Below are 26741 nucleotides of genomic sequence, written 5' to 3' on the forward strand. Positions count from 1 at the left end.
GTCTTCAGCCCTTTATCAAACCCAGCTTGCAGGAAATCCAGTATCTGCGAGATGTTGGGAGACAACTGGTTAGGAGGGACTGAGCCACAAAAGGACACGAATTTCTTCCATATTCTGGAGTAAATTCTGTGGGTGACCACCTTACGACTAGCCTTCATCGTGGAGATCACTTTGTCCGATAGCCCCTGGGCTGTCAGTATCTTCCTTTCAGGATCCATGCAGCGAGCTGGAGAGCCTGCGGATTGGGATGAAGGACTGGACCCTGCAACAGGAGGTCTGGACGGGGTGGTAACAGGAATGGATCCGCCATTGCCATCTTTTTTAGCCAAGGAAACCAGTTCCTTTTTGGCCACCAAGGCGCTATGAGTATAACTTCCGCCTGGTCTTCCCTGATCTTTTGTATGACCCGGGACATAAGAGGTATCGGAGGAAAGGCATACAGTAACAGCCCCCCCCAGGACTGGCTGAATGCGTCCCTTTGGTTGAAGGGAACTCTAGGTTCCAGGGAAAAGAAACGCGGGAGCTTCGCGTTCTTGCTGGAGGCAAACAGGTCTATTGACGGATGTCCCCACCTCCTTGTTAACTGAAGGAAGACATCTTCGTGAAGACACCACTCGTTTTGATCTATCTTCCTCCGACTGAGGAAGTCTGCTGCCTGATTTTCTTCCCCCTTGAGGTGGATGGAGGAGAGGGATTGAAGGTTGTCTTCTGCCCAGATGAAGATTTTGTTTGAGAGTGCCAGGAGACTCGGGTTTTTGGTTCCCCCCTGGTGACGTAAGTAGGCTACCGTAGTGACGTTGTCCGAAAGAAATTCTGACCTGCTTTCCTCTCAGCATTTGTGTGCTGGACCTCAGGGTTTCCAGAACAGCTCTTAACTCCCGATGATTTGAGGAACGGGTCTTCACTGAATCCGGCCACAGGCCTTGGACAGGATTACCTGCGACAATCGCTCCCCAACCCGACTGACTTGCGTCCGTCTGTATAGTTGTCACTGGCCAAGGATGCCAGGGTACTCCTTTTCCCAGGTTTGCTGGATCTGTCCACCAGTCTATGGACCGTAAGACTGAGAGGGGAATCTCCACCTTTCGGTTTAGGTGACGAGGATCTTTGTCCCAAGAGGACAGCACCCAGTTCTGTAGTGTCCTTGTATGACTTTGGCTCCATTGCACGCACTGGATGCATGCAGTCATGAGCCCAAGGATCCTCATTGCTTCTCTTATGGAGCAGCCCTTCTTTTTCTTGAACGTGTTTAGCTGGAGAATTAAATTTTCTCTCTTTGCTGGTGGGAGAAAAGACATCTGTCGTGTGGAGTCTATTAGAACTCCCAGGAATACCACGTTCATGCTCGGTTCTAGGTTGGATTTTTCTGTATTGATGATCCAGCCTAGCCGCTGAAGAGTCTTCATGGTGATATCCCTGTGAAGAATCAGCTCCTGACTTGAGGCACTTATTACCAGAAGGTCGTCTAGGTACGGAATGATGGATATTCCTTCTTTTCTCAGAACCGCTACCACATCGACCATAATCTTTGAAAAGGTTCTCGGTGCAGAAGATATCCCGAAGGGAAGGGCTTTGTATTGAAAGTGAGCTTCCTCGCCTTCTGGTGACAGGACTGCGAACCTGAGAAACTTCTGCGAGTTGGGGTATATTGGGACGTGGTAGTAGGCGTCCTTCAGGTCTATTGTACACATGAACGCCTGACGATGGATTAGAGCTGAAGCGGAAGAGACGGTCTCCATCTTGAATTTTCTGTATAGGACGAACCTGTTTAGCCCTTTCAGGTTGCAGATGATCCTGGACTTCCCGTTCGGTTTCTTTATGAGGAACAGTGGAGAGTAATGTCCTCTTCTCTGATGTTCCTGGGGTACAGGGATAATCACATCCAGTTCTAACAACTTCTGCACTTCTGTCCAGAGTTGGAGCGACAGGTCCCGAGAGGGTTGTCTGGTAAGGACGAAATTTGTGGGAGGAAGAGCGGTCAATTCTATCTTGTAGCCGTCCTGGAGGATGGACAGAATCCAGGGGTTTGATGTTATCCGGCTCCATTGCTGATGAAAATTCAACAGTCTTCCTCCCACCTTGGCGTCATTGTTTCCTGAAACTCGTAGCGGAGTTACTGGGGTTGAGCAGAAACCCCCTGCCTCTTCCACCTTTAGGGTAACTCCACCTTCCTTGTTTACCCTTGCCCCTAAAGGATGGTCTCCTCTCTTTGGGGTCACGAAAGGAAGGTTTCTTCAGACTGGTCCTGGATTCTGGGAAGCCCTTTTTCTTATCCGCCGACCCCTCCAGGATGGTGTCTAATTCGGGCCCGAACACATACTCGCCCTCGAACGGGATGCCGCACAATTTGACTTCGACCTGAAGTCTCCGCTCCACTGGCGCAACCAGAGAGATCTTCTTACGGAGTGGGAAAGAGCCCCTTCTTTAGCACTAATCCTCACTCCCTCTGCCGAGGCGTCAGCAATGAAAGCTGTGGCTGCTTTCATGGTCGGGAAGGTATTAAGTAACGGCTCCCTTGGGGTTCCATCCCTTACATGCTTTTCCAACTCCATTACCCAGTGGAATAGTGTGCGAGCTACGGACGTTGTAGCAATGTTGGATTTAAGATTCAGCATGGAACATTCCCAGCTCTTTTTTAATAGGCTGTCTGCCTTTCTATCCAGCGGATCTTTCAACTGGGTAGCATCCTCAAAAGGCAAATCGGTCTTCTTGGTCATTTTAGTGACCTGGATGTCCATCTTAGGAGCCGAGTTCCATAGCTTGGCTTCTTCATCACAAGAAAGACGATTTCTGAATTCTTTTGAAAGAGAAATTTTGTTTTCCGGATCCCTCCATTCTTCCAGAATCAGATCCCTGAGAGTATTATTGACCGGGAACACGCGCCGCTTTTTGGCTTTGAGCAGACCAAAGAGTTCATCCTGAATGGACTGCGTCTCCTCTGCCTCCTCTATCTTCATGGTATCTCGCACCGCTTTTAAGAGGGGTTCCAGGTCTTCAGAAGCCAGCAGATATCTCGATTCCATCCTGTTTGCAGAGGTGGAAGGGAACGTATCAGGCTCCAAAGAATCCTTGACCGTAGCACCATCAGAGTCTGAAGCGGGGTCAGAAGATGAATCCACTATTTGGCGCTTTTGAGGTGGTTCCTGGGGGGCAAAGGCAGCCAAGGATGCAGATGATCTGACTTCCTCCTGGATAAAGCTGCGCATCTCATCCATGAATGAGGTCTTTTCTTCACGAATCAAATTATCCAGGCATTTTTTGCACACCGGTTTTTTATATGCACTAGGTAACTTTTCAAAGCACATGTTGCACTTTTTATGAGGAGTTTTCTTCCTCTCAGAGGAGGATTGCTCCTTAGCACGGCCTTTTTCCTTTTCCTTGGGATCCTATCAAGGAAAAGAGAGCCCGGATAAGGAACTGCTATAAACGGGACGTGCGGGTGACCCACCACCCTATCCCTTTAACCCCTACTCACAGGAGAGTCCAGACCTGAGGCCTCTAAATTGCAGGGTTCCATGCTCCTAGAGGAACTACAGTAACCAGCCAGCCTAGAATGTAATAACAACAATTGAAGGCTTGTAAATCAGCACTGCAATGGTTAAAGGGTAGGATTTTACCTGGTACCGGTAAGCCAGGAGAGATCCACCAGGGTCTCTAAGGTAAACGTGGCCCATATCAGAATACAGTGCAATAAAATATAGTATGTGCCAGCATAATATACAGTTATACATATCAGGGTGTTTGAAGCCAAAGACCTGACCTGAAAAAACGCCAAAGGGAACCTTTAACTCGTAAGCCGCAGGTTAGAGGTGTGCTCCGGAATGAAGATTAGACCTCAGATCAACGTAATTACCACGCCAGAGCAATTTACACTTACCGCCCCGCGATCCTGTTTCCGGGTCGCGCGGCTTTGACGTCACTTCCGGTTTCGTCACTCCACCGGAAGTTGACGCCGGGGTCGACCGGAAGTGCGCGGGAGCGCCAGAATCACATGTTCCGGGTGTCGTAAGCTCCAGGAGCTGCGGGCAGAGCCGGAAGGAAAACACAGATCCACGCAGGCAGAGGAAAGGGCCGCAACCCGATCGAGGCCCGGAACTGTGCTGGGTAAGGGATAGGTCCCGCGCCATGGTGTCCCCCCTCACTGTCCCAACTAGTGGGAAGCGAGGAGAGAAAACTTCTCTCTACTCCCTGCCCTGTGTAGGGACAGGAAGCCACTGGAGTGTGGGTGTAGGGGAGGGGCTTTTAACCTCTCTGCTTCCTGTCCCTACAGAGGTCAAGGGCCATCCTCCAGTTGGGGCCGTCATGGGGGACGCCATGGAAAAAGGATTTATCGCTCTCACACACACGTTACATATGAAGTATGTGATCAGTCGCCTGGGTCTGACATCCCTCTAAGTCCTGCAGTTATTTCACATATTGCTATGGGCCGAGAGAGGGAGAGCAGTCTAGAGGCACTTTTCTTGGAGTTTGGTTGAAAGGCTTTGTCTGTGTTTCCCCCTATCTCCAGGCCCTGACTGCTGTCCTGGATCCTTTTGTCCTTTGTACTAAGACATGGGCACTTTTTAGTAAAAGTGCTAAAAGATGTGTCTTGCATACAAGAAAATACAGTATTATTTGAACTATAGGACTTTGCTTGCTTTCACCATTATGTAAAGCTTGCCATATACCCGAGTATATGTGCAGCAAAAACCCTTACTCTGCTTATACGTGAGTCTTTGAAAAACAAAGAACCTCTGTACTAACCTTTTTGCCGTGCCTCTTCTGAAGCTGCATCTCTGTCTTCAGGTCCCTGCTGCGTCGCATATACCATGGCTTCAGCCGCTTGCCGGCATAGTGTGTGCTCTGCCATTGGCACACACTATGATGGGTCTTGCTGGCTATATACTAAGGGGGCATATAGGCTGGGCATAGTGGGCTGCTGGCTATATGCTAAGGGGGCAGGGGGATGCTGGTTATATACTGGGAGGCATATGCTTGCTGGCTATATACTGGGTGTAGGCTGTGACCAATGCATTTCCCAGCCTAGGCTTATACTCGAGTCAATAGGTTTTAAGTTTTTTTTTTTTTTTGTATTAAAATTGGGTATTAAAACAGGAGCAGTGAAACATGTTGTATTTCATGGGAATATCTGTAAATAGTTATGCACTATGCCTTTGTCTAATAGTTTTCAATTGTTTGTAAATTTTACATTTTTAAGTTTAAATTGTTTTGTTGCCTCTTCGTTGTTACAGTAGCTACCGTTTTAAAGAGGACCAGATTTTGACCACCCTGAGTAACAATGCCTGATGACAAAGGTTTACAAGTCCTCCAATATCACCAAAAATTGGGGCACTGTACCTTTATTACAGGCATTTTTCTCATATGCAAATTAGCTTTTGTGACTCGTGTCTGTTGTTGTGACTCTTCTCTTACTCAGGCTGCCAGTGAACCACACCCCCATATCCTGACTGACGGCTCTGTGTCTCTTCAAATCACTGACCTGTCACCTTGTACTTGGAGACTGTCTGCTAACATTCAACTACAGACATTTAAAGCTCTAAGTACAGATGGGAAATATTGTGTAAATTTTTTGTGTTGTTACCATTATGACATGTGACCAGTGACCTCATCGCAGGTCTCTCAGCCTTCTGACAATCGCAAGTTGTACACTATGTATGTGATTACATGAAAGCAGCCTCCATGGAGGATGGCGATGAGTAGAAGTCCATGGAGGCTGCAGTGACTTCATGTGGTCAGATACATGCATGGGGTACAGTTTGCTATTATAAAGAGGCTAAAGTACCTGAGATGATGTCACTCTGGCAGATGACATGAACAGTAAGAAAGTATGGGCAGTATTAGATGGGAGGGGCAAGCTGAGCAGGACACGCCCCCCTCTTCCAGGTAATATAAGATAAAAGATTATTTCTGTGGATGTAAGTGAAACAATTTTTAGCTCAAAGAAGGGAGTCGGTCAGTTAATAGAGCGCTATAGTAACCTGTCACTGGCTGTGTATGTACACATGTGGTGACAGGTTCCCTTTTAAGATTACAGTCTTCATTGCATTCCAGGGTTTGAGATTGAAATCCTTTATTACCCTTGTAGCAAAGTTCTGTAACCTCCGGCCTCTTTCATCAGCAAGGTACAAATTGGATTTAAATCTATTTCCTGTCTGTTTCTTCAGGTTTTAGTGTAAGCTACATGAATGTTGATACGAGAAGTGTTAATGTTTAAATTGGTACAGCATGCAATGGAGAGGAAATGTAAATGAAATTCGGCTTGACCTCTGAATCTCTAAATGTATTTCCATGTCCATATAATATAAGGCCTGGCTATTGTTCTATTTAACATCAGTCCTTGAAACATCATGGCCATGTACAGTGCTGGGTCTTATGCAATCTATTTACAATGTCCTATGGGCTGTGAATAATAACATTTTCTTGAGTATATCTATTTTTATATGTGTTTTAAACACGTGTTTAATTTGGGCACATTTGTTATTGGGTTTCTATTAGATGTATGATAGGGGCTTAAATAGCTTGAAAAATGTGGCACATAAGGTGTACATTTCTGCAGAGGACTGATTGCAGCTCCGAACTATCCAAGGGAATGGGTCAGAGCTGCAATACCAGACCTAACCACTATTCTGCCGCTCAAAAATCCCTTTAAGAATTAACCAGTATCAGTCTATTTATTGACTGTCAATGAAAATCCTTTTAGTTAGTGAAAATGTGGCATGAGTCTGTGTTGGGTTGAGAAACCAAGCCCCAGTAGTGCTCAGATCAAGGTGTATTCTAAGTTTTTCTAGGATATTCTTTATGGTATGTTATCCATTGTATTGTACGTTACACGTGTGTTTGATGTCTGCATCTATATACCACCCGCTGCCCTATTTTTCCCTCACCTCTTTCTTTAAGCTATTGAATTTTACATGTTTGAACTCCTTTCCGACAGCTGGGGGACAGGACCATTTGTCAAACGGAACAGCGCTGAGTTATAAGTACACACCATAGGACATGATCAGGAGAGCAGTGAGGAAATTAAAATGCGCGTCCATACATATTTTTTTTTTTTGCAGAACTAGGAAGCTGTGAAGAACGTGATTAGGATGGCAAGGGGAATGTGTAGCAAATATGTAAATCCCTCTTCGTTCCAGTCTCCCCATGTAACCTATCTCCTCTTGTATCATGAGTGCTGAGCTGATAAATATAAAGGTGCACTGTGCTTTTGAGCGTACAGCAAGGCTTGGATACAGCTGCCAGACGAATGTGCCCAGCTAGAGATTTCCTCCTGGCATTTATTTCACTTCGCTCTGAATGATTAATGTACAGATGATACAGCCTTGTGGCATGGATAGGCTCTCATGTCCTTATATCCTGTTCTAAAATAAATAAAAAAAGAAAGGGAAGTTTACAGAATGAGCCAAAGTGGCTCAAAGCTGATAGATACCTGCTGAGTTTCACTGAAGAAGCCAAAACCAGCTGTAAAAAGTGATAAATGCTGCTATCATTGGTTCTTTTTAACAAGGGAGTTTCAAACTAAATGCAGTAAAATCCTAAAGGGCAAGGAAATGTCTGATATTATGCTGTATCTGTAAACTTTTTCAGGGCTTGTCCTGCTGCTTGGTTCATAGAGGGGGGGCATCTGTTTCAATGGTTTATCGGCCCTGAATTAATAATAACTGGCCTATATGCCTTCCGGTTTACCTGAAGACCTTTAGATTACCATATGTTTAATACCTGAAAGTGCAGTCAGAGAGAGAGGGAGAAACCCAAGAGAGTACAATGTCCCTCAAACCAATGGAGCGAATCCTCCTGAGGAAGAACCGTTGGTCCACCATATCAAACGCTGCCGAGAGATCCAAAAGAATGAGGAGAGAATAGTCATTTTTGGATTTGGCAGTGAGGAGATCAGTGGAGACTTTCGAAAGAGCCATTTCAATGGAATGTATGGTGTGAAAACCAGATTGTAGGGGTTTGAGGAGGGGTTACCTGAGAGATGACGGGTCAGTCGAGAATATACCAGGCAGTCCAGGAGTTTGGAGATGAAAGGGAGATTAGGGACTGGTCAGTAGTTAACATTACTGGTTAGGTCCAGGGAAGGTTTCTTTAGTAATGGGGTAACAACCGCATGCTTGAAAGAAGTGGGAACAATACCAGAAGAGAGAGGTTTAAGATTTTAGTGAGCTGAGAAGTGATTGCTGAGGAGAGAGACTGTACGAGATGTGAGGGTGATAGAGATTTTTTTTATCTAGGACTCAAAACAGTCCTCACTTCAGTTGTACAGGTGACTTTCTAATGAACCCTTTCATGGCTCCTGGGAAAAGAGCACAAACCAAGACACACCAGTCTCTTAGACATTGCAGAATCTCTGTTTATTAACAGGCAGGCGCATATATAAAACACAGAAAAATCAGCATAGGGGGGCGTGACAAGGAGATAGAATACTGCAATGCTATTGGCCATAATGAATTCACCAGGACATTCTCCAAAAAAGTTAATAAATTGTGCACTGTTTTCTCAAAGGCCTTGTTCACAGATGTGTTTATATTATCTCAGCTAAAAAAATGTACAGAGAATGGCCCCAAAAGCTTCTTGCTAACCAAAACAAGATAAGGAGAAGAAAAATAGTCTGAAGGACAACTATCTCTCACATGTGTCAAGGAGAAACTTTTACAGGCGGCTTACACAAAAATGGCTGAATCATGACTTTAGCTGGACAGTGGTCAGCATGACCCCCGGCTAAGAAATGGCCGCTTGATCTCCAAAATGGCGTTTGTTTGGTTTGCTTGGTCCAAAATGGCCGCTGTAGAGAAATCTATCACTAACAGAGGGGATAGGTTAACTGATACAGGTAGTGGGGAGAGCCCAGGAAAGGAGCCTGGACACTTCTTCCTCTATGACTGTCTCAAAAGAAGAATGAGGAGGCTGAGTTACCGGTGGGAAAGAGAGTTAGTGGAATGGGAAATTATTTCCTGTCCGATAGAGTCAATTTTATCTTTTAAGGAGGTGGCCAGGTGTGTGTGATATTATAATATATAATTATTATTATTTATTTTTTTTCAAAATTCTTTTTAGGAAGTTGTGTCATTTTACTATGTCCCTACAAGAGAATGTTTATCTCTCGAAACCATCATTTTTGCCAAACAACTTAATGTTGTAAGTTAAGAAATCATCTTGGCACTCAGAACAGGGTATGTTATGCAGAGGAACCAATATTAACCGAGTGTCATTGTCAAGGACATGAACACCTAGTCCTGATTTCCAGTGAAGTTGTCTAGCAAAATCCATTTACTTTTAAGATTAAAAATTCCAATTTCTTTAAGCTTCAATTTCATTCCACAGGCATGAATGAATAAATACAAAAAATTCTCTGAAATGTGGACAGCTCATTGCAAATTTTCTTGCATAGCTCGTCTGTTTAATTCTTCTCTTCTTTTTTTTTTGGTAGTGTTTTTGTTTCTTTTACTAATGAGACCTGTATAATAGATTTCTATGCAGTTTCTTATTTAGCATGTTCTCCTTTTTCTACTGTCACGGCTTTAGATTCTACACAGGCGTATAAAACTCTATCACGCTGGTTTGAACATCTTTCATGCCCACCCATTAATAGCTAGAACAGGAGATCCTCATATCTTTGTCATTTAATCTTCACACCTGCTGAATTGACTGCTTCCTAAATCCCGTCTGGTTGTGTTATTCCAGCCTGTGTTCTTTTCCAATTTGATAAGGCAGAAATCCTTATCTACACCTTTGCTACTGTTTTTATGTCTCTACTCGGCAGCATGGAGCACTGCAGACAGTTTAACAAGCTGTAAGAGACAGGTGTTAGACAGCGCTGTTGGTCTGGGAATAGCCTGTGTTTCTCCAAGGGAGGAAAGATGGGCTAAAAAAATAACCGTATGCTGTGGACTTTTATAGCTTTCACCATCGTACCTGTGGAAAACAACAAATTTTCATGAAAACTAATTTATACTTGTCACCTCAACACACAGCACTTTGTGCATTATGGATTAGCCTGCAATGAGCTCACAGCATCAAGATGTATAAAATCTAAATTTCAATGGGGTCTTTGCTTAATAACCCTTCCGCAATCCAACAAGTCATTGTGATTTTATTACTTCTGTCGCACATAGACTCGTGTTTTTTTTTTTTCTCCTGTAGTGCGCTCTTGGGTACAGCCATGGAAGCAGATGTAGTGCACTCTTGTATACAGTTCCCTTTTAATTATAAAGGCTTTTAGCTGTCCAACTATCTCCCCGAGAAACAGCTAAATGTTGTGGCATCTGCTTCGTGAGGATATTTACACAATGAACTGACAATCCAAAAAACGGCAATGACAGATGCAGTCTCATAAGGATAACATTCCCATAGATGTTTTTCTCTTGTTTATCTCTTAACAATGTTAAGATTTCATTCTAACAAGTTCTTGTCACACTTGATAAAGCGAGGATCTGGAGCATCCAAATAAATCAATGGGAATTACTAGATGCATATCCTATCTGCTCCCTGTAACCAGCACTAATGAGTGGGAAGGGAGAGGAGGGTTGTTCTGCTGATGCCGACTGTTAGGACTCATTTGTTTTAAACTGATTTTTTACTTTTTACCTAAATCTTTATGCATTGTAAGATTATGAAAAATAAATTACAAATTCAGGATTTAAAAATTTGTTGTTAAAAGGGGTTTTCTGGGCTAAAATATTGAGAACCTATTTTAGTGTCAAGTGTCATCACAATCACATTGATGGGGGCGCATGCCAAATCAGTGAAACTTCCATTCAAATGAATTGATGCTGATCTGCAGTAATCTGTTGACCACTGCACACACAGTGGAGCTGTCTGCCTTCTGTTCCCTTCTAAAATGCTCATCAACTGTCGCTAAACTCTCTCCTCTTCAATCTATTCTTAATGCAGCAGCCAGGCTCGTCTTTCAGGCCAAACGCTACACAGAGGCCTCCAGTTTGTGCCAGTCACTGCACTGGCTACCTGTCTCCTTCCGTATTCACTTTAAAATAATAACCCTCATCCATAAAGCTCTGAATAATGCCGCATCTCCCTATCTCTCTGTCTATCGACCTTCCCGTGCTCTTCGATCTGCCAGTGACATTAGATTAATCTCTACCTTAATTCGAACCTCTCATGCACGTCTCCAGGACTTCTCCCGAATCGCTCCAATTCTCTGGAATGCCCTTCCCCAGACTCTGAGACTAATACCCACCCTCCAAAGCTTCAAACGTGCCCTTAAAACCCATCTCTTTAGGCAAGCCTATCACACTTGCTAACTGCTTGAAATGTCTACTCTCCCTTCTATCTCCCATCTGTAATTTGGCAAACAGCAGATCTATACCAAGCTCCAGGCTTCTCTGCAGTCACTTTCACCTTGCACCTTGCAAATAAGATGGCGGCTGATGACTGGTTCAAGCAGCAACATCTTTATTTAGTAAATTATTTATTAAATTATTTTATATTCCCTTATAATGGTCCAGCCATTCTTTATACAACCTCTTGTGTCACCCCCTCATCCTCATAGACTTTAAGCTCTTGTGAGCAGGGCCCTCACTCCTATTGTTCCATATGACTGTTTCTCCTTTGTAATGTAATATATTTGTATATATCCCCTATGATTTGTAAAGCGCTACGGAATTTGATGGTGCTATATAATTAAAGATTATTATTATTATGTTGAGTATTGGACCCCACCAATCTGATATAAAGGACCTATTCTTGTTCTAGATGATCAATATTTTGTTAGCCCAGAACCTCCCTATCATGGAGTTAGAGGTGAGATGCTCACTTCCAATGGCAGGGCTGTTGGTAGGCAGCTACTTATATGTATATAGTGTTAATCTGAGAACATGGTTCATCCAATACATTTACAACTCCAGCTCTAGGGTGGTTTCACTTGTTTGATCTGTTCTTCTGATCTTAGAAAAGGAATCTTGTACATCTCTGTGTTGGGTAGAGTCTAGTCCATGAGTGGTCCATATCTTTTCTGTGTGTCACCAGTAATGTGTTTTTGGTGTCCATTTTCCTCATTCCTTGTGTGAGCATTGTACATACAGGTCACATCTAATAATATCCATGGAATGTTAATGATCAGTTTCTACCATTATAATATCAGTGTGTCCTATAACTTTACTGAACTACGTCAATTTAGTAGATAAGAGTATGTGTGTATATGTATATAATAATTATAATTTTAACAACTTATTAATAAAAATATATATAAATATTTATTAGTTGGTTAAATTTATAATTTTTTTAGTTGTTAAAATATAATATTTTTTTAAAATTTTCCATTATTAAACTGTAAGGAGAATATTTGTTGCATTGAAATATTCTTGTTCACAGCATTATTCGGTAAATGGGGTTAAGTAAAAGTCGGAGAATAACTTTGTTACAGATTGCTAAATGTGTCTATAATGTCCCTGACCCTTTTTCCTTTCTCCTGTTGGGAAAATTATTCTGCTCTATTAGAGACTTGTCTAAGCAGTTCTGTCTTTCTGCCAGAAAGGTTACATAACATTGAAATGAATGTGTACTATTCACACCCCTCTCACACCCATACTTGTAATTGGCTGGAATAGAGGAGGCTCCGGTTGCTTAACCTCTTTGAGGCACATGACTGTACCTGCGTCAGTACAATTGGAGTCATATGATTATTCTGCGTGTCTTTCCATCAGGCTGAAATCTAGAGTACGGAACATGTTTTGCCTGCAGTCCTAAGCATTGACCTTTTATAATAGCAGCTGTTGGTATCGCAGACACATACTGTGGCTACATTCTAGTACTGTATTGTACGCTTTACCAAGAAATGTAATATAGCAGGATGCTGAGAGTTGATTTTATGAATAGTACATTTTGAAGCTCTGAGGTTGATGTCCTTTAACAAAAGTTGTATTTACGACTATGCGTAGAGTAATGGGGACGCTCTTGAAATAAAGGTGAAGGTGGTTGATATACAGTGAAACCTCTTTAAGACGATCATTCCACATAGCACTGGAAAGTGGTCTTGTAGTGTTGCTGTAAGATGAACCTGGAAAACTGGCACCAAAAAGATTGTTTAGGTCTGCACCATGTGGCGATGTCACTGTGCTTTGTAAAGTTGTGTACTGATGGCTCTTCTGCATGCCCATGCTACTGCCTCCCACAATAAAGCACAATGTAGTGTACTCTCAGCTCGTCTGACTGGCTGATCACATGAGTACTCACCTAAGGACATATTCTGACAACATACTGCTTTAGTGCTTTAGGCCAATTCCTGATGAGTTTTCCTGTTGGAAGTTGTCGAGAGTCTTGACAGTCTTTGTAGTTTTCCTGGCCATATTGATATTTTATAGAATATAGGTCATTTTAAAGGGTATGATATTAAGGAATGATCACTAGGTATAGGTATCGAGTTCAAACTTCTTAAAATTGGCATCTTCAGTCATTGTAAAACACTCATTTTATAATTTTTTTATAATAATGATTTTCTTTGTGTGTTTATTGCCTTTGACCTTGACATCAAAGAGAGCCAGTTTCCATCTAACCCAAATAAAGCCAGTGACACTTGATAAGCATTCCGGACATACTTTCCCCATAATTAGTGCATTTTTATCCTTGTGCAAATTAGCATCTCAATGCACCAGGGCGGACCATTCCTGCTAGTGTGTGTGTGGTGTGTGTTTTTTTTTTTTTATAATGCTGCCTAGTGTCACCAACCTTTTAACACTTTTCCTTGAAAAATGAAGAAAGTTAGCACAGCCATACCCCTGATGCACCAATAATCTAATTTGCATATTGAGTGCAATGATTTTGGAGTTGTTAAATGCCCTTCGATGTGATATTCAGGATATAAATTTTTTTATATATATAATTTATTGTAAAGAAAAGACCTAATTGTAAACAAAAACCACCTGTTCTCAATGTTTAATAAGCATCATCAATGTCAAGTGTATTCTGTATACTTTACACTTTAAAGGGGTATCCCAGGAATAAGCATAATTCTTATTCAAGTGGGTCATTTCAATTTTAGCTTATATGTAATTTTTTTAAATTTTGCTCCCCTTAGCAGAAAAATGCTGTAGATATACACTGTAATGAAGAAATAAAATGCTAATGGCCCTTTAATCAGCCCTGTAACTTAGTCCTTGTGTAGGAGACACCGGACAGAAGATGGACGCTGGTCACATGTCCACATCACATGTCCTGCACCTGCCTGGGCAGGTCATGTGACCATCACTATGTTTGGCTGTAGTGCGTTGGTTGCAGTGCATCCAGAATGGCCAGTGTTGTGGTGAGACGCCATCTCAGTGAGGTAATGTGCAGTGATGGCAGTTACACATCATTACTATGGTAACGGCAGGACAGTCTGTTACATCATCACTGGGAGCAGAGCATAAGAGGGAGGAAGAGTTACTGAGAACTGAAGGATCATGGGACAATGGCGGCCTGCTTGGTGCTAACTCCACCTACTTTAGAGACGCCATAAGATTTTGTGAATCATAACATCATAATCACAAAATGGAGCTTAATTATTAATGACATTGAGTTTTGCTCTATTAATTTATTTATAGCATTATGGGTTTTTGTATTAATGTTCATATTCCGGGAATACCCCTTTAACACCTTAATGACCACCATATCGTGTCAGAAGAAAATTGTGGGACATCGGGTCCTGCAAATTGCCGGTGTGGGGCTGTGACTTCACAACCCAGACTCAGCACTAACACTCGGGATCAGAAAAACTCTGATCTTGGGTGTTTAACCCCTTACATGCTGCGGTCATGCTTGTTCCCGTGGATCAGACCCTACCCGGTGAGCTTACCGGGGGATCTTTACAATAAATCTAAATCTATATTGAACCCGCTCGGTGAACGGCGTAAAAAAAAACCACAAAAAACATCCCATAATATACCAATTTTTTTTATCACAAAACCTCACAAAAAATGTTCTACAAAGTGATTGAAAAAAGATATGTGCTCTAATATGATATGACTGAAAAGAGCCGGTGATATGGGGTGAAGGAATGTTTCTTGTAATATTTGTGTTGTATATTCATTGTTTTCAATGTAGTTTTGACCTTCTTTACCCTGCTTTTGTCTTTTAGATCTAGCACTGCTGAAGCTGAAAGGGAAAATATTGGTAAGTTGTATTCTGTGTTAATGATGGAATACAGGGAATTTGTTGCAAACAAATTGAATCAGACCAGTTGTGGCCGGACTGCAAAGGGTCATGATCCTGGTGTGCTGATCTCACACTGGCTTCAGTTTACATCACAGTACTGCAGAGGATGTTCTAACCCTTCCAGTTAAACCAGGGACATGTATCCACATTCTGAACTCCAATTACACATGTCCCGCATTACTTTTCAGAATAGTATCTGCACTGTCTAGTTTCAGCTGCCTCCAAGCATCAGGGATATTAGATGCAACAGACCAGTAATAATAATAATAATGGTCTTTATTTATATAGCGCCATCAAATTCCGTAGCGCTTTACAAATTACATGGGACGTATACAAATTATAATATTACATTAGAGTACAAACAGTCATATGAAACCATAGGAGTGGGGTCCTGCTCACAGTCTATGAAGATGAAGGGGGTGACACAAGAGTTAAAGAGCTTGTATAATTGTCCAAACATTCTTTATATGGGAAGAGTATAAAATAATTTAATAAATCAAAATTTTGCTGCTTGAACCAGCCATCAGCCTCCATCATATAAACAAGGTGAAAGTGACTGCAGAGAGGCCTAGAGCTTGGTATATATCTGGTGTTTGTCGGATAACAGACGGGAGATAGGACATAGGGTGGATTAGTAAAGGGAGAGTTGACATTTCATGCAGTTGGCGAGTGTGATAGGATTGCCTAAAGAGATGGGTTGTTAAGAGCTTGATTGAAACTTTGGAGGGTGGGTATTAGTCTGAGAGTCCGGGGAAGGACGTTCCAGAGAATTGATGCGGCTAGTGAGAAGTCCTGGAGACGTGCATGAGAGGATCTAAATTTTGCTTACCTGAAAATTTCTTTTCCTCGAAGTCCAAAGGCAGCACTGATGGGTAAGAGTCTGGAGTCCTAATTACGACAGAAGAACACAATAACAATGTTAATTAACAATAAATCAATTAACCGACTGCCCTATAAGTATCCTAGGAGTCAAGGAAGAGGCGTGTTTTATGCAGCAAAAAAATTATTTTATTGGGAGGGAATATAATAGTGCTGCCTTTGGACTTCGAGGAAAAGAAATTTTCAGGTAAGCAAAATTTAGATCTTCCTCTCGTCCTACAGGCAGCACTGATGGGATTTAGGTAGCAAATCAAAGGGGGGGACAAATTTTCGAAGCCACTGTAGATAGCACCGATACGCCAAAGGCTGAGCCAGCTGAGGAGACATCCAGCCTGTAATGTTTAGCAAAAGTATTAGAAGAAGTCCAAGAAGCTGCTTGACAGATCTGATCTATAGAGAGCATTGCATACTCTGCCCAGGAAGTAGCAGTAGATCTTGTAGAATGAGCCCTAATCTGTAAAGGTGAAGGTTGTCCCAAGGCTCTGTAAGCCATAGAAATACTCTGCTTTATCCATCGAGAGAGAGAGGCTGCAGAGGCCTTCATCCCTTTTCTTGGACCTTGAAATTGGAGAAACAGAGATTCCGATTTTCTAAAAGATTTTGTCTTCTCTAGATAAGTCAAGACGGATCTTCTAACATCCAGAAGATGCAGAACTTGCTGATGAGCATTAGCAGGAGTTGGACACAAAGCTGGAAGATAATATTCCTGATTTAAATTAGAAACTGAGGCCACTTTAGGAATAAACGATGGGACTGTTCTTAGTATGATGCAGTCTGGTCTTATCTGTAAGTATGGCTCTTTGCAGGATAAGGCTTGCAGCTCTGAAATCCTTCTAGCGGTGGAAACGACAACTAAAAAGAAGGTCTTCCACGATAAACATTTGAGAGAAGCTTCCTGTATAGGCTCAAAGGGAGGTTCTGTGAGATGATGTAGGACCAAGGCAAGATCCCACTGTGGACATGGTGGTCTAATAGGAGGTTTGATGTTCCTTAAAGCCTTGAAGAATCTCCGTACTAAATGATTAGATGAGAATCTATTGTTATTTAAAGCATTGATTGCAGCAAACTGAAGCTTCAAGGTAGCAGGTTTTAAACCTTTATCAAGGCCATCCTGTAGAAAAGTAAGAATATCTGAGACTGAAGGTTCAGATACAGAATTATCTGAACACCAGGATGTGAAGACTTTCCAAACTCTACCATAGGACTTAATGGTCGCTGGTCTTCTAGCTGACAGCAATGTCTTTATAACTCTGGATGAAAGACCTAGACCTGTTAGGGTCTTCTTCTCAATCTCCAGGCCGTAAGCTGTAGCTTCTGTGGTGATGGATGGAAAAACCCCATCTGTTCCAAGAGATGTGGAACTGCAGGAAGTTTCCAATATTCGCCCTTGGACAACCTCATTACAAGAGGAAACCATACTCTGCGTGGCCAAAATGGTAGGATCAGAATTGCATTCGGTTTCTCTTCTTTGATTTTGTAAAGTATCCTCTGAATGAGCGGTATCGGAGGAAATATGTAAATGAACAGGTTGGTCCAGGGAAGAGACAGGGCATCCACTGCATAGGGTTGGTCTGACCTGTAAAGAGAGCAAAACATTGGCAACTTCGAGTTCTGTTTGGTCGCCATCATGTCTATTTGTGGACAACCGAACCGACTGACAATCTGTTGGAAGATAACACTGTTCAGGGACCATTCCCCTGGTCTTAGTTGAGAGCGGCTTAAAATGTCTGCCTGAGTGTTCAGAGACCCCCGAATGTGGACTGCTGACAGACTCTGAAGGTTTTCCTCGGCCCAGGAGATAATCTTTTGACACAGTTTGATGAGGGGTGTGCTCCTGGTACCCCCTTGCTTGTTTATGTAATAAACACATGACAGATTGTCGGTCTGTACCTTCACATGCTGTTTTTTCAGCTGGGTCTGAAAGAATTTCAGGGCTAAAAATAATGGCTTTCAATTCTCTTTGATTTGAGGACAGAGTCCTGTCTGTGTAATTCCATTTGTCCTGAACCCAGAGATTGCCGAGGTGGGCCCCCCAACCTGAGGATGAGGCATCGGTTGTCAGGATCTGGGGTTGAACAAAACGTAAAGATCTGCCGGACGCCAAATTCTTCCTCAACCACCAACCGAGGCTGACTCTGGTCTGAGGAGTTAGTACAATCGGTTTGTCGAATCCTGCTGGAGATTTGTTCCAAAGAGCCAGAATGTTGAATTGTAGCTGTCTGAAATGTGCCTTTGCCAAAGGAACTGCTTCTATTATTGAAGTCATCAGACCCAGGACCCTCATGGCTGTTCTGACCGTTGTGCATCTTGTCTTGATAAGGTAGTGCACGGACTGCTTGATTTTCAAGATTCTCTCCTGAGGAAGATGAATAGTCATACTGCACAAGTCGAGAATATACCCCAGGAACTGAATTCTGGTTGTTGGAATAAGAAGGGATTTTTCCCAATTGAAACCCAGTTGTTGTAGAAGATCGATTGTCATCTGAAGATGAAGTTTCAAGAGAGATTGATTCTCTGCTATGATCAGCCAGTCGTCCAAATAGGGCACGATCTGTATCCCCCGAAGTCTCAGTGCAGCCGCCAGAACTATGGTGGTCTTGGTGAAGACGCGAGGGGCTGATGTAATGCCGAATGGCAGACAGGTGAACTGGTAGTGAAGAGTTCTTGAATTGGTCACAATTGCTATTCTGATATTTTCTGTGACCTCTCCTGATGGAAATGTGGAGATAAGCATCGGCCAGGTCTATTTTGGCCATGTAGTTGCTTTGCTGTAGAATGGCGGTGGCTGATTTTATGGAGTCCATCTTGAATGCAATTTTGGTCAAGAATCTGTTTAGATAGCGGAGGTCTATAATTAATCTCCACCTGTAGTTTGGCTTTGGTACAGCAAATATGGCGGAGTACACTCCTTTTCCTCTTTCTGACAAAGGGACTTCTTCTAGAGCTCTTTTTTGGATAAATTCGTGCAACAAGGGAAGGATCTGAGATTTCTCGATTTTTGTACTCAAAAATCTTTCTGGCGGAATCTTGTCGAATTCCAAAGCGTATCCGTTTTTTACTGTGGACAGTACCCAAGCATCGGATGTGATGTCTGTCCATAAGTGAGCGAAGTCTGCCACCCTTGCACCTACTGGAGACAGACCTGGCATGGCGTCAGAAGTCAGGCTTCTCGTTTTTTTTACTGTGGAAGACAGTTCTGTCTTTAGACTTCTGAACTCCTCTACGTCGGTTACGAAATGCACGAAAAGGTCTTTCCGGTCTTGCTTTTCTAGGTGGAAAGCTCGGTTTTTTGGAGGTACTGGCTACTTGTGGAAAAGAGTTCCCCTTATCTTCACTAAGATTCTTCAACACCTCCTTCAGGTCTTTCCCAAACAAGGAAAATGGGTGGAAGGGAAGTGAACAGAAGTGATGTTTGGAGGCTACATCCCCTGTCCAGGGCTTTATCCACAGGGCACGACGTGCAGAGTTAGCCGTTAGCATGTTCTTAGATGCAAGTTTTAAAGAGTCAAGAGAAAAATCACACAGAAAATCGCCTGCAAGTTTAACAGAAGACAAATTCTCATAAATTTCTTCTCTAGGGACTCCATCCAAAATATCCCGACCAATCTGGCTTAGCCATAATCTTAAGGCTCGTGCAACAGGCACAGTAGCAAGAGATGCCTTAGCCATGGCTGCTGAGAGCTGATAGCTTCTGCGGAGCATAGCGTCAGCTTTCCTGTCAAGAGGGTCTTTAAGTAAAGAAGATTCATCTGCAGGAAAAATAGATTTTTTTAGATAGTTTAGCCACTGGGATATCAATCTTGGGAGGCAATTCCCATTCTTCAGATTCTTTAGGGTCGATTTTGTATACTGCTCGAAAACGAGACCCCAAATTAAATCTTTTTTCAGGCTTAGACCAACCCTGTTCAAAGAGGACTTTAAGATCAGGATGACTAGGCAATACTTTGGCTTTTTTTTTTTCTGGGAAAATAAAAAAGTGCATCTTGGTTAACAGAGTCATTAAGAGACTCATCTGTCTCCATTACACTTTTAACCGCCTTGATCAATTTAGAGGTTTTATCTTTGTGAAACAGAAAAAAAATCCTCAGATACATCTGGCCCAGAACCTTCCGATTCAGGGCTATCCCCAGAAATTATCTGGGCTTCTGAGCAGCTACTAGAAGGCAAAGATATAGAAGATGATTGCCTATGATGTTTTCTACGTTTATGATGTCTTTTAGACTTCTTTTTCTTTGAACTCATCTCTTCAAATACAGCAGACATTTTTTTCCTTCATCCACTGAAAAAATACATCTCCTCCTGAAGTCTGAGCAGGAGCTGCACAAGGGGCGCAAACATCATCAGGGCAATCATCCGGTATAGGCTGATCACAGCTAATACAGTCTCTATGATGAGACTTTCTCTTCCTTTTACCAAGGCTGGACATCTGTAACACAAACAACAAGTGTTAGGACATGCCAAATGAAGGAACAAGGGCACTCATGAAAGGAACAAACCTTAAGCTCAGACTGACTCTGCTGCCTGGCAGGTGCAGAGAGCATACCTGAACAGTACAGCCTTAAAACATTCCCAACAGGAAATGCAATGCACCTGGTCAGAGGCGACACCCGGGCTAACAACCAAATCCTTCTAACATAAGAAAAGGATGCAGGGGATGCGCTGAGCCCTAAGGTTAGCAAGAGCTTTGTTCACAACAATATAGAAACCACCTCACGGTACATTGTAGATGGTGGCTTCAGGAAGGGGGAGATGCGGCAATACAGCAGCTATACCCCAAAGTATTGAGTGCAACACAAATCTGACCTCCACTTCTCTGCTTATTCAAAAGCCGTACCTGAGAATACAGCGGTTCCCGCTTCCAATGGGAGACGCAGTAGGAGGGGAGTTTATCCAGAAACTCCGAAAATACTGGACTTCCGCCACCACGGGGGGAAGGACAGCCTCAGAATGTAGTTTCACCAGGATTGCCACTGGTAAGACATTTGCTTCTACCCTGCTGGACGTGCACCACAGCCCAGGCCTCAGGGGAGCAAGAGGATACTGGCAGTAAACCTAATTAGGACAGAAGAAAAAAACACGCCTCTTCCTTGACTCCTAGGATACTTATAGGGCAGTCGGTTAATTAATTTATTGTTAATTAACATTGTTATTGTGTTCTTCTGTCATAATTAGGACTCCAGACTCTTACCCAGCAGTGCTGCCTGTAGGACGAGAGGAAGTTCTAATTAAGGTAGAGGTTCATCTAATATCACTGGGTAGGGTGATAGACTTAGAAGAGAGACGGGGAGGTGCAGCATTATGCAGAGCTTTGTGGATGAGGGTTATTATTTTAAACTGAATTCGGAAGGAGACTGGAGTCATCCGTGTAGCCTTTATTCTTAATGCAGCAACCAGACTGTCTTTCAGTTACAGTAGTAATAAAACCCCTAAATGTCAGCAAGGGGTTAATGAGATTACATAAATTATTTATTTTTAGAGATGCCTTGGAAGTAACTGACAGACTTATTATAAAGTTTAACTATAGTAACTTATATTTCACCATCGCACAAGAAGGATAAGCCGTAAGGCTATGCAATTCAATGAAAAGAACAACATTCAGGATATTTCATACCCTATTCGAGGGAGTCTGTAGTTTAGGTGGGTATACCTTCAGGATATTTCTTAACCTACCTGAGGGTGCTTCTAGTTTATGGGGTAGACATTTGGGATATCTCATACCCTACATGAGGGTGCTTCTAGTTTAGGGGATAGACATTTGGGATATCTCATACCCTACATGAGGGTGCTTCTAGTTTAGGGGGTAGACATTTGGGATATTTCATAACCTATATGAGGGTGCTTCTAATTTAGGGGGGTAGACATTTGGGATATCTCATACGCTACATGAAGGTGCTTCTAGTTTAGGGGGTAGACATTTGGGATATCTCATACCCTACATGAGGGTGCTTCTAGTTTACAGGGTAAAAGCTGGTGACAGGTTCTCTTGAATAATAATGCCTCAAATACTTGATAGCCCAAAGCTAAATTTGCCTTTTAAAGTCCTATTCCAGTAATAGGTTATTGCAGTGTGTATAGTCTCTGTAGTCAGTTGCCTAGAATGATGGAGTATATAGTTTATATATTCTCTGCTATGCGTGGTAGCATCTCTGTGAGAGCGGTTATTGATGCATTAATGGCTTCAACTAAGTGCAATAGTATTACCTGAGATGGGTGAGAATTATACTTGGCTTCAGGAGATCTATAGGGATGAATGTAGCAGCAATCTGTGGATATGGTGGGCACCCAGGGGTACAACTGCCACCTTTCTTGCTATTGCAGAAAATAACTATAAAAATATATTTTTTTTATTTTGTGGCTAATAGTAAAGAAAATGAAAGTCTTGCAAAATGTTAGTGGTACAAAATGTTGTACAAAATGTTGTAGTAATAATCTATAATTTATCAGGTGTATTATTGAAGACGGCACCAGCGTTCCTACATGTGTTCCATTCTGTACTTATGGAAATGAGCAGAACCCCAAGTCAGTACGCATGCAGACCTGCTTGGCTTTGAGTGCTTTTAGCTGCTGCTGGCTGCATACATCATGTTGTGGTGTAACAAGGGAGAAGCATTCATCTATCATGGCACTTTATCACCGTGGGGGTGATTCACAGTAAGCTCTGTAAAAGGCTGCATTTTCCCAGTTGATAAAACAATAACCATTTCCTGTCAGTAGATTTAGATTAGGGCTCATAAAAATGCAAGGCTAATGGATATGGAGTGTGATGGTTGGGCGTAGTGATGGTTTAAGTATATCCCTGTCTACCGGGCAATGTTGTCTGAGTATTCTACTCTGTAGACTTCTTTTGAACTGTGTCTGTAGTTGTTGAAGGTCTTATAGATTTATATCTGGGGCTCAAACCCCTAATCATTGTAAGGTGACTTTCAAATTAAATGAGTCTGTGTCCAGCGCTGGAATGTGACTAACTTGAATGAAAAGACAAGACCTGTCCTTGCAGGAAGTTAGCAACAAGACTAATAAGTTTATTGAGGGATGGACATTTATAGAAAACCATAAGGCACTTTACATAAGGCGTGTAATCAGGAAAGCAGCAACTATAATTGGGTGTTCTCACCCAGGAAATGTAACACTATTGGATGTAAGCACACAAAGGAGTCTGATACTATTGGCTACATGCAAATACTGAAACTTCCCAGGTGCTCGCCTGGATACCTTCCTCTAGGTGGTGCTAGTGAGCACTAAGCCTTTGTGTGTTTTTCTAAGGAATGAGACCCACACCCAAACTTCAGTTATCACTACACAAAGTTATATGAAATGAATACTGAATCTTTAAAATGTCCGACAATACGTAAGATGGCGTCTGAGTCCAGTGTAATATCTTTAACAAAGGCGTTGCCTGATCTGTGAGTGTACTTGGAGGTATTATAGAAAACGGCAAGATCAGGCTATGGAAAATGTTATGTTATCCTAAAACAAATGCAGTCTAGCTCATAGAGCTCAATTAGACTCTGAGACATGGGACTCCCTAATGCATCACCACCTAGTGAGACAGGGTCAATATCTGGGAAAGGAGCATAGGAATTCCCTTAAATATCTGCCATAAAATATTATATAATTAATGGATATGTTCTGTATCGAATAGTTGATAGAAATCTCACTAGCAGCATCAGATTTGTGGTTACTACACAGGAAGCATTTATGGTTGTTCTGGAAACTTGTTTTATGTTTCTTCTACTCTTGTTTCATGATTTCACCCCTAATGCTTAACTGACCTACTGCTAGTAACCATTGGGCTAGTCTGGCAGCGTGTTCAGTGTTTTATTTTTTGATTCTTAAGTAACACTCTGATGTAAAATTATCCACTAACTTTTAATATTTTATTAATCTGGTATGGCATCTTAAGACCTGCTTTCCACATTGCCAAGGACAATTTTTTTAGGTGCTCCCCCAGTAGGCTCGGCAGCCGCGGCGCTCCCCCAGTAGGCTCGGCAGCCGCGGCGCTCCCCCAGTAGGCTCGGCAGCCGCGGCGCTCCCCCAGTAGGCTCGGCAGCCGCGGCGCTCCCCCAGTAGGCTCGGCAGCCGCGGCGCTCCCCCAGTAGGCTCGGCAGCCGCGGCGCTCCCCCAGTAGGCTCGGCAGCCGCGGCGCTCCCCCAGTAGGCTCGGCAGCCGCGGCGCTCCCCCAGTAGGCTCGGCAGCCGACAGCTGCTGCTTGGTGAGAGCGAGGAAAGGTAAATATTGGAGCTGCCCTGCCTATGCTGCGTTCCCAACAAGCGCAGCATAAGGGCAGGGAAAGTAGAGCTCTTCCGAATAACACAAGGCAGACCTTGTGATTGACCCCCGTGTCATACAGCAATACCAAATTTATAGGTTGTTTTTTTTCCTTTTTAGATTTGACTTTCTTTACATAAAGGGAAAAAATTACTTTTTGCATCTCCACATTCCAAGTGCCTTAACTTTTGAATTAATTTTGTCAATTTGGCTGTGTAAGAGCTCATATTTTGTGAAAAGACCTGTAGATTTTATTTGTACACACTTGGGGTTCATAAAGTTTTTTTTATTTATTATATTTTTATTATTTATTTTATTACAATTTTTTGTGATGGATGATTTAAAAAATAGACAAAAAGCAATGCTGAAATTGGCTTTTTAACGTTTTTTTTTTACTTTTGCCTCTAAGGACTCCTTTTCTAGTAAAGCAAAGTTCAGATGACCGTTTTGGCTCATTTGTCTACAATATGGCTCTTTTGTGTGTTCTCCAAACCACTCTTCATTGGTCACAAAGCTTCTACTTAAGTGTTAACGCCATTGCATGATATACAGCAACGCCAAGGTTTTCAAGGTCCCACATTTGCTGTACACTTCAGAAGTTGTAATGAACAAGATTTGTTGGGGACTGATAAAATTGGCCACAGCACGTTAATGGCACTTCTGCCCTCTCTGTCTCCACTATAAAGGGATGTATAATGTATGTGTATATGTGTGTGTATATATGTATATATGTGTATATCTATATATATATATATATACCACTTTTTATTCTCTTTTTACATAAGGTAACATATTCATAAAATGTTGGACATGATTTAATTCTATAAATTGCTCTAAATTCCAGTATCATAGAGAATATGATGTAATATAGGTAGATATCACAAAGGACAATCCTACCCTGCTATGTGATGCTTTCTTCTGAAGTATTACTTTAAATGAGGAAATTTTGGTATGAAATATAGCTGTCCTCTTTCCATTACATTCTCTATGTATTGTGGTGGTCTCTCAATAACCTGATATATAAAAAAATGATTTTACGCATAGTTTCTCAATCTTGTTAGCGCAAGGGTTTTAAAAAAAAAACAACACTTTTTTTTTAAGATCTTTTTGGTATAGCGCAATGGTGCATGTGCTACATTTGCCTTGCAGTACCTTGCTTTGTGGCTCGCTATTGAAGTGAAGGATAGACATGAAAGAGATCTCACTGGCCAATCACTGTGGCGAGTAGATAGGGGCGTCAATTTGCTGGATTGGCTGGACGGCCCCTAATCCAGCAATATGTTCATGTCCTCTCGTTTCGAACGAGTTTAAAGGGAGCCAGACACCACACTAGACCCCCCCCAACCCACAAATAGTACCTTTCTCTGTAATATGTATGCCCCCTAGAGATCTTTTTAGCCTATTTCTAGGTTGCAGCATGAATGAAAAATCATCTTTTATTCTTCTGTAAGATGTAGTCAAGTAGGTGTGGCTGCTCAACTAAGCAGTCAGACATCTTGACCTCCTGACCATTGTTTAATCTGCCCAATCTATGCATCTGGTGTCCTAGCCCTAATTGCAATATCATTTTCCAGCTATCCTACTAGAGCAAAAAGCAGTGAGAAAGTGGGGATCCCTGACTGCTTGATTGAGCAGCCCCACCTTTTTGACTACATCTTACAAAAGAATAAAAGATGATTTTTTATTTATGCTAAAACCTACATGCTAAAAAGGCCTCCCGGGGACATGCATATTATAGAAGCAGGCACTGATTGTGGGCTTGGGGTGGTTACTGGTGACCGGTTCCTTTTTAACTATTTGACCTGTTCTAGAATTTATCATTATCCACCTTTCAGAGTTTGACTCTTGATACAGTGTTGAACTTGCCAGAGGTCGTAATCTGAAGGACCTTCTCTCCATCCATAAAAACCCCATGTAGAATGTATCATCTTCTGCTGGATCTATGGGCCCCATTATAATTTGTTAGAAACCCGGGTCCCCAGAGGATTCTCCGATGGTGTGGTGGTCCTGTGCAACCCTGGATGTCACAAGTGACATAAATAAGTTTTATGATGGCCTAAAGAAGCTTTGTGATGTCACAGTGGAGTACCATAAGTAAACATTACTCCTGGGGAAAAAAAGACATTAACTCCTTCATCGTGGACCACCTAAACATGATTCTACAGCAGGCATTAAGGGTAATTTTGATGTGCCGCCTTTCTACGGGGTTCCGATCCCGTGTGTTTAACCCCTTAGACACCGTGGTGAAACACAGACTGTAGTGTCTAAGCATGCTCGCTCTGGCAAGCATCAGCACCCTGCAACTGTAATTGTGTTGCGCTGCCGCCCGAGGTCCAGTAAAGGACCCCAGGGCTGCCTGTAATAAACATCTATTAGGCGAGGCCTCTGGCCTTTGTATTACATATTATATAATCTCATGTTAGTGTCCCCTTGTGTGAAGTGTGGAA

At 42.4% G+C, this 26741-nt stretch overlaps 1 protein-coding gene across 2 annotated transcripts in view; it reads left to right on the forward strand.

Annotated features, from left to right (window-relative positions):
* The window catches only part of PRODH (proline dehydrogenase 1), a 79416-nt gene that overhangs the window by 13607 nt on the left and 39068 nt on the right, over positions 1–26741 (forward strand). The window contains exons 3-4 of one of the 2 annotated variants that reach the window (XM_072146522.1): positions 15071–15105; positions 22471–22545. In XM_072146522.1, coding sequence (XP_072002623.1) covers positions 15071–15105; positions 22471–22545 — 110 coding nt within the window. The remainder of the gene's footprint in view (positions 1–15070; positions 15106–22470; positions 22546–26741) is intronic. The other variant, XM_072146531.1, reaches the window with a different exon arrangement.

The sequence above is a fragment of the Engystomops pustulosus genome, chromosome 1 (genome assembly GCF_040894005.1).
Source record: "Engystomops pustulosus chromosome 1, aEngPut4.maternal, whole genome shotgun sequence".
Lineage (NCBI taxonomy): Eukaryota > Metazoa > Chordata > Amphibia > Anura > Leptodactylidae > Engystomops > Engystomops pustulosus.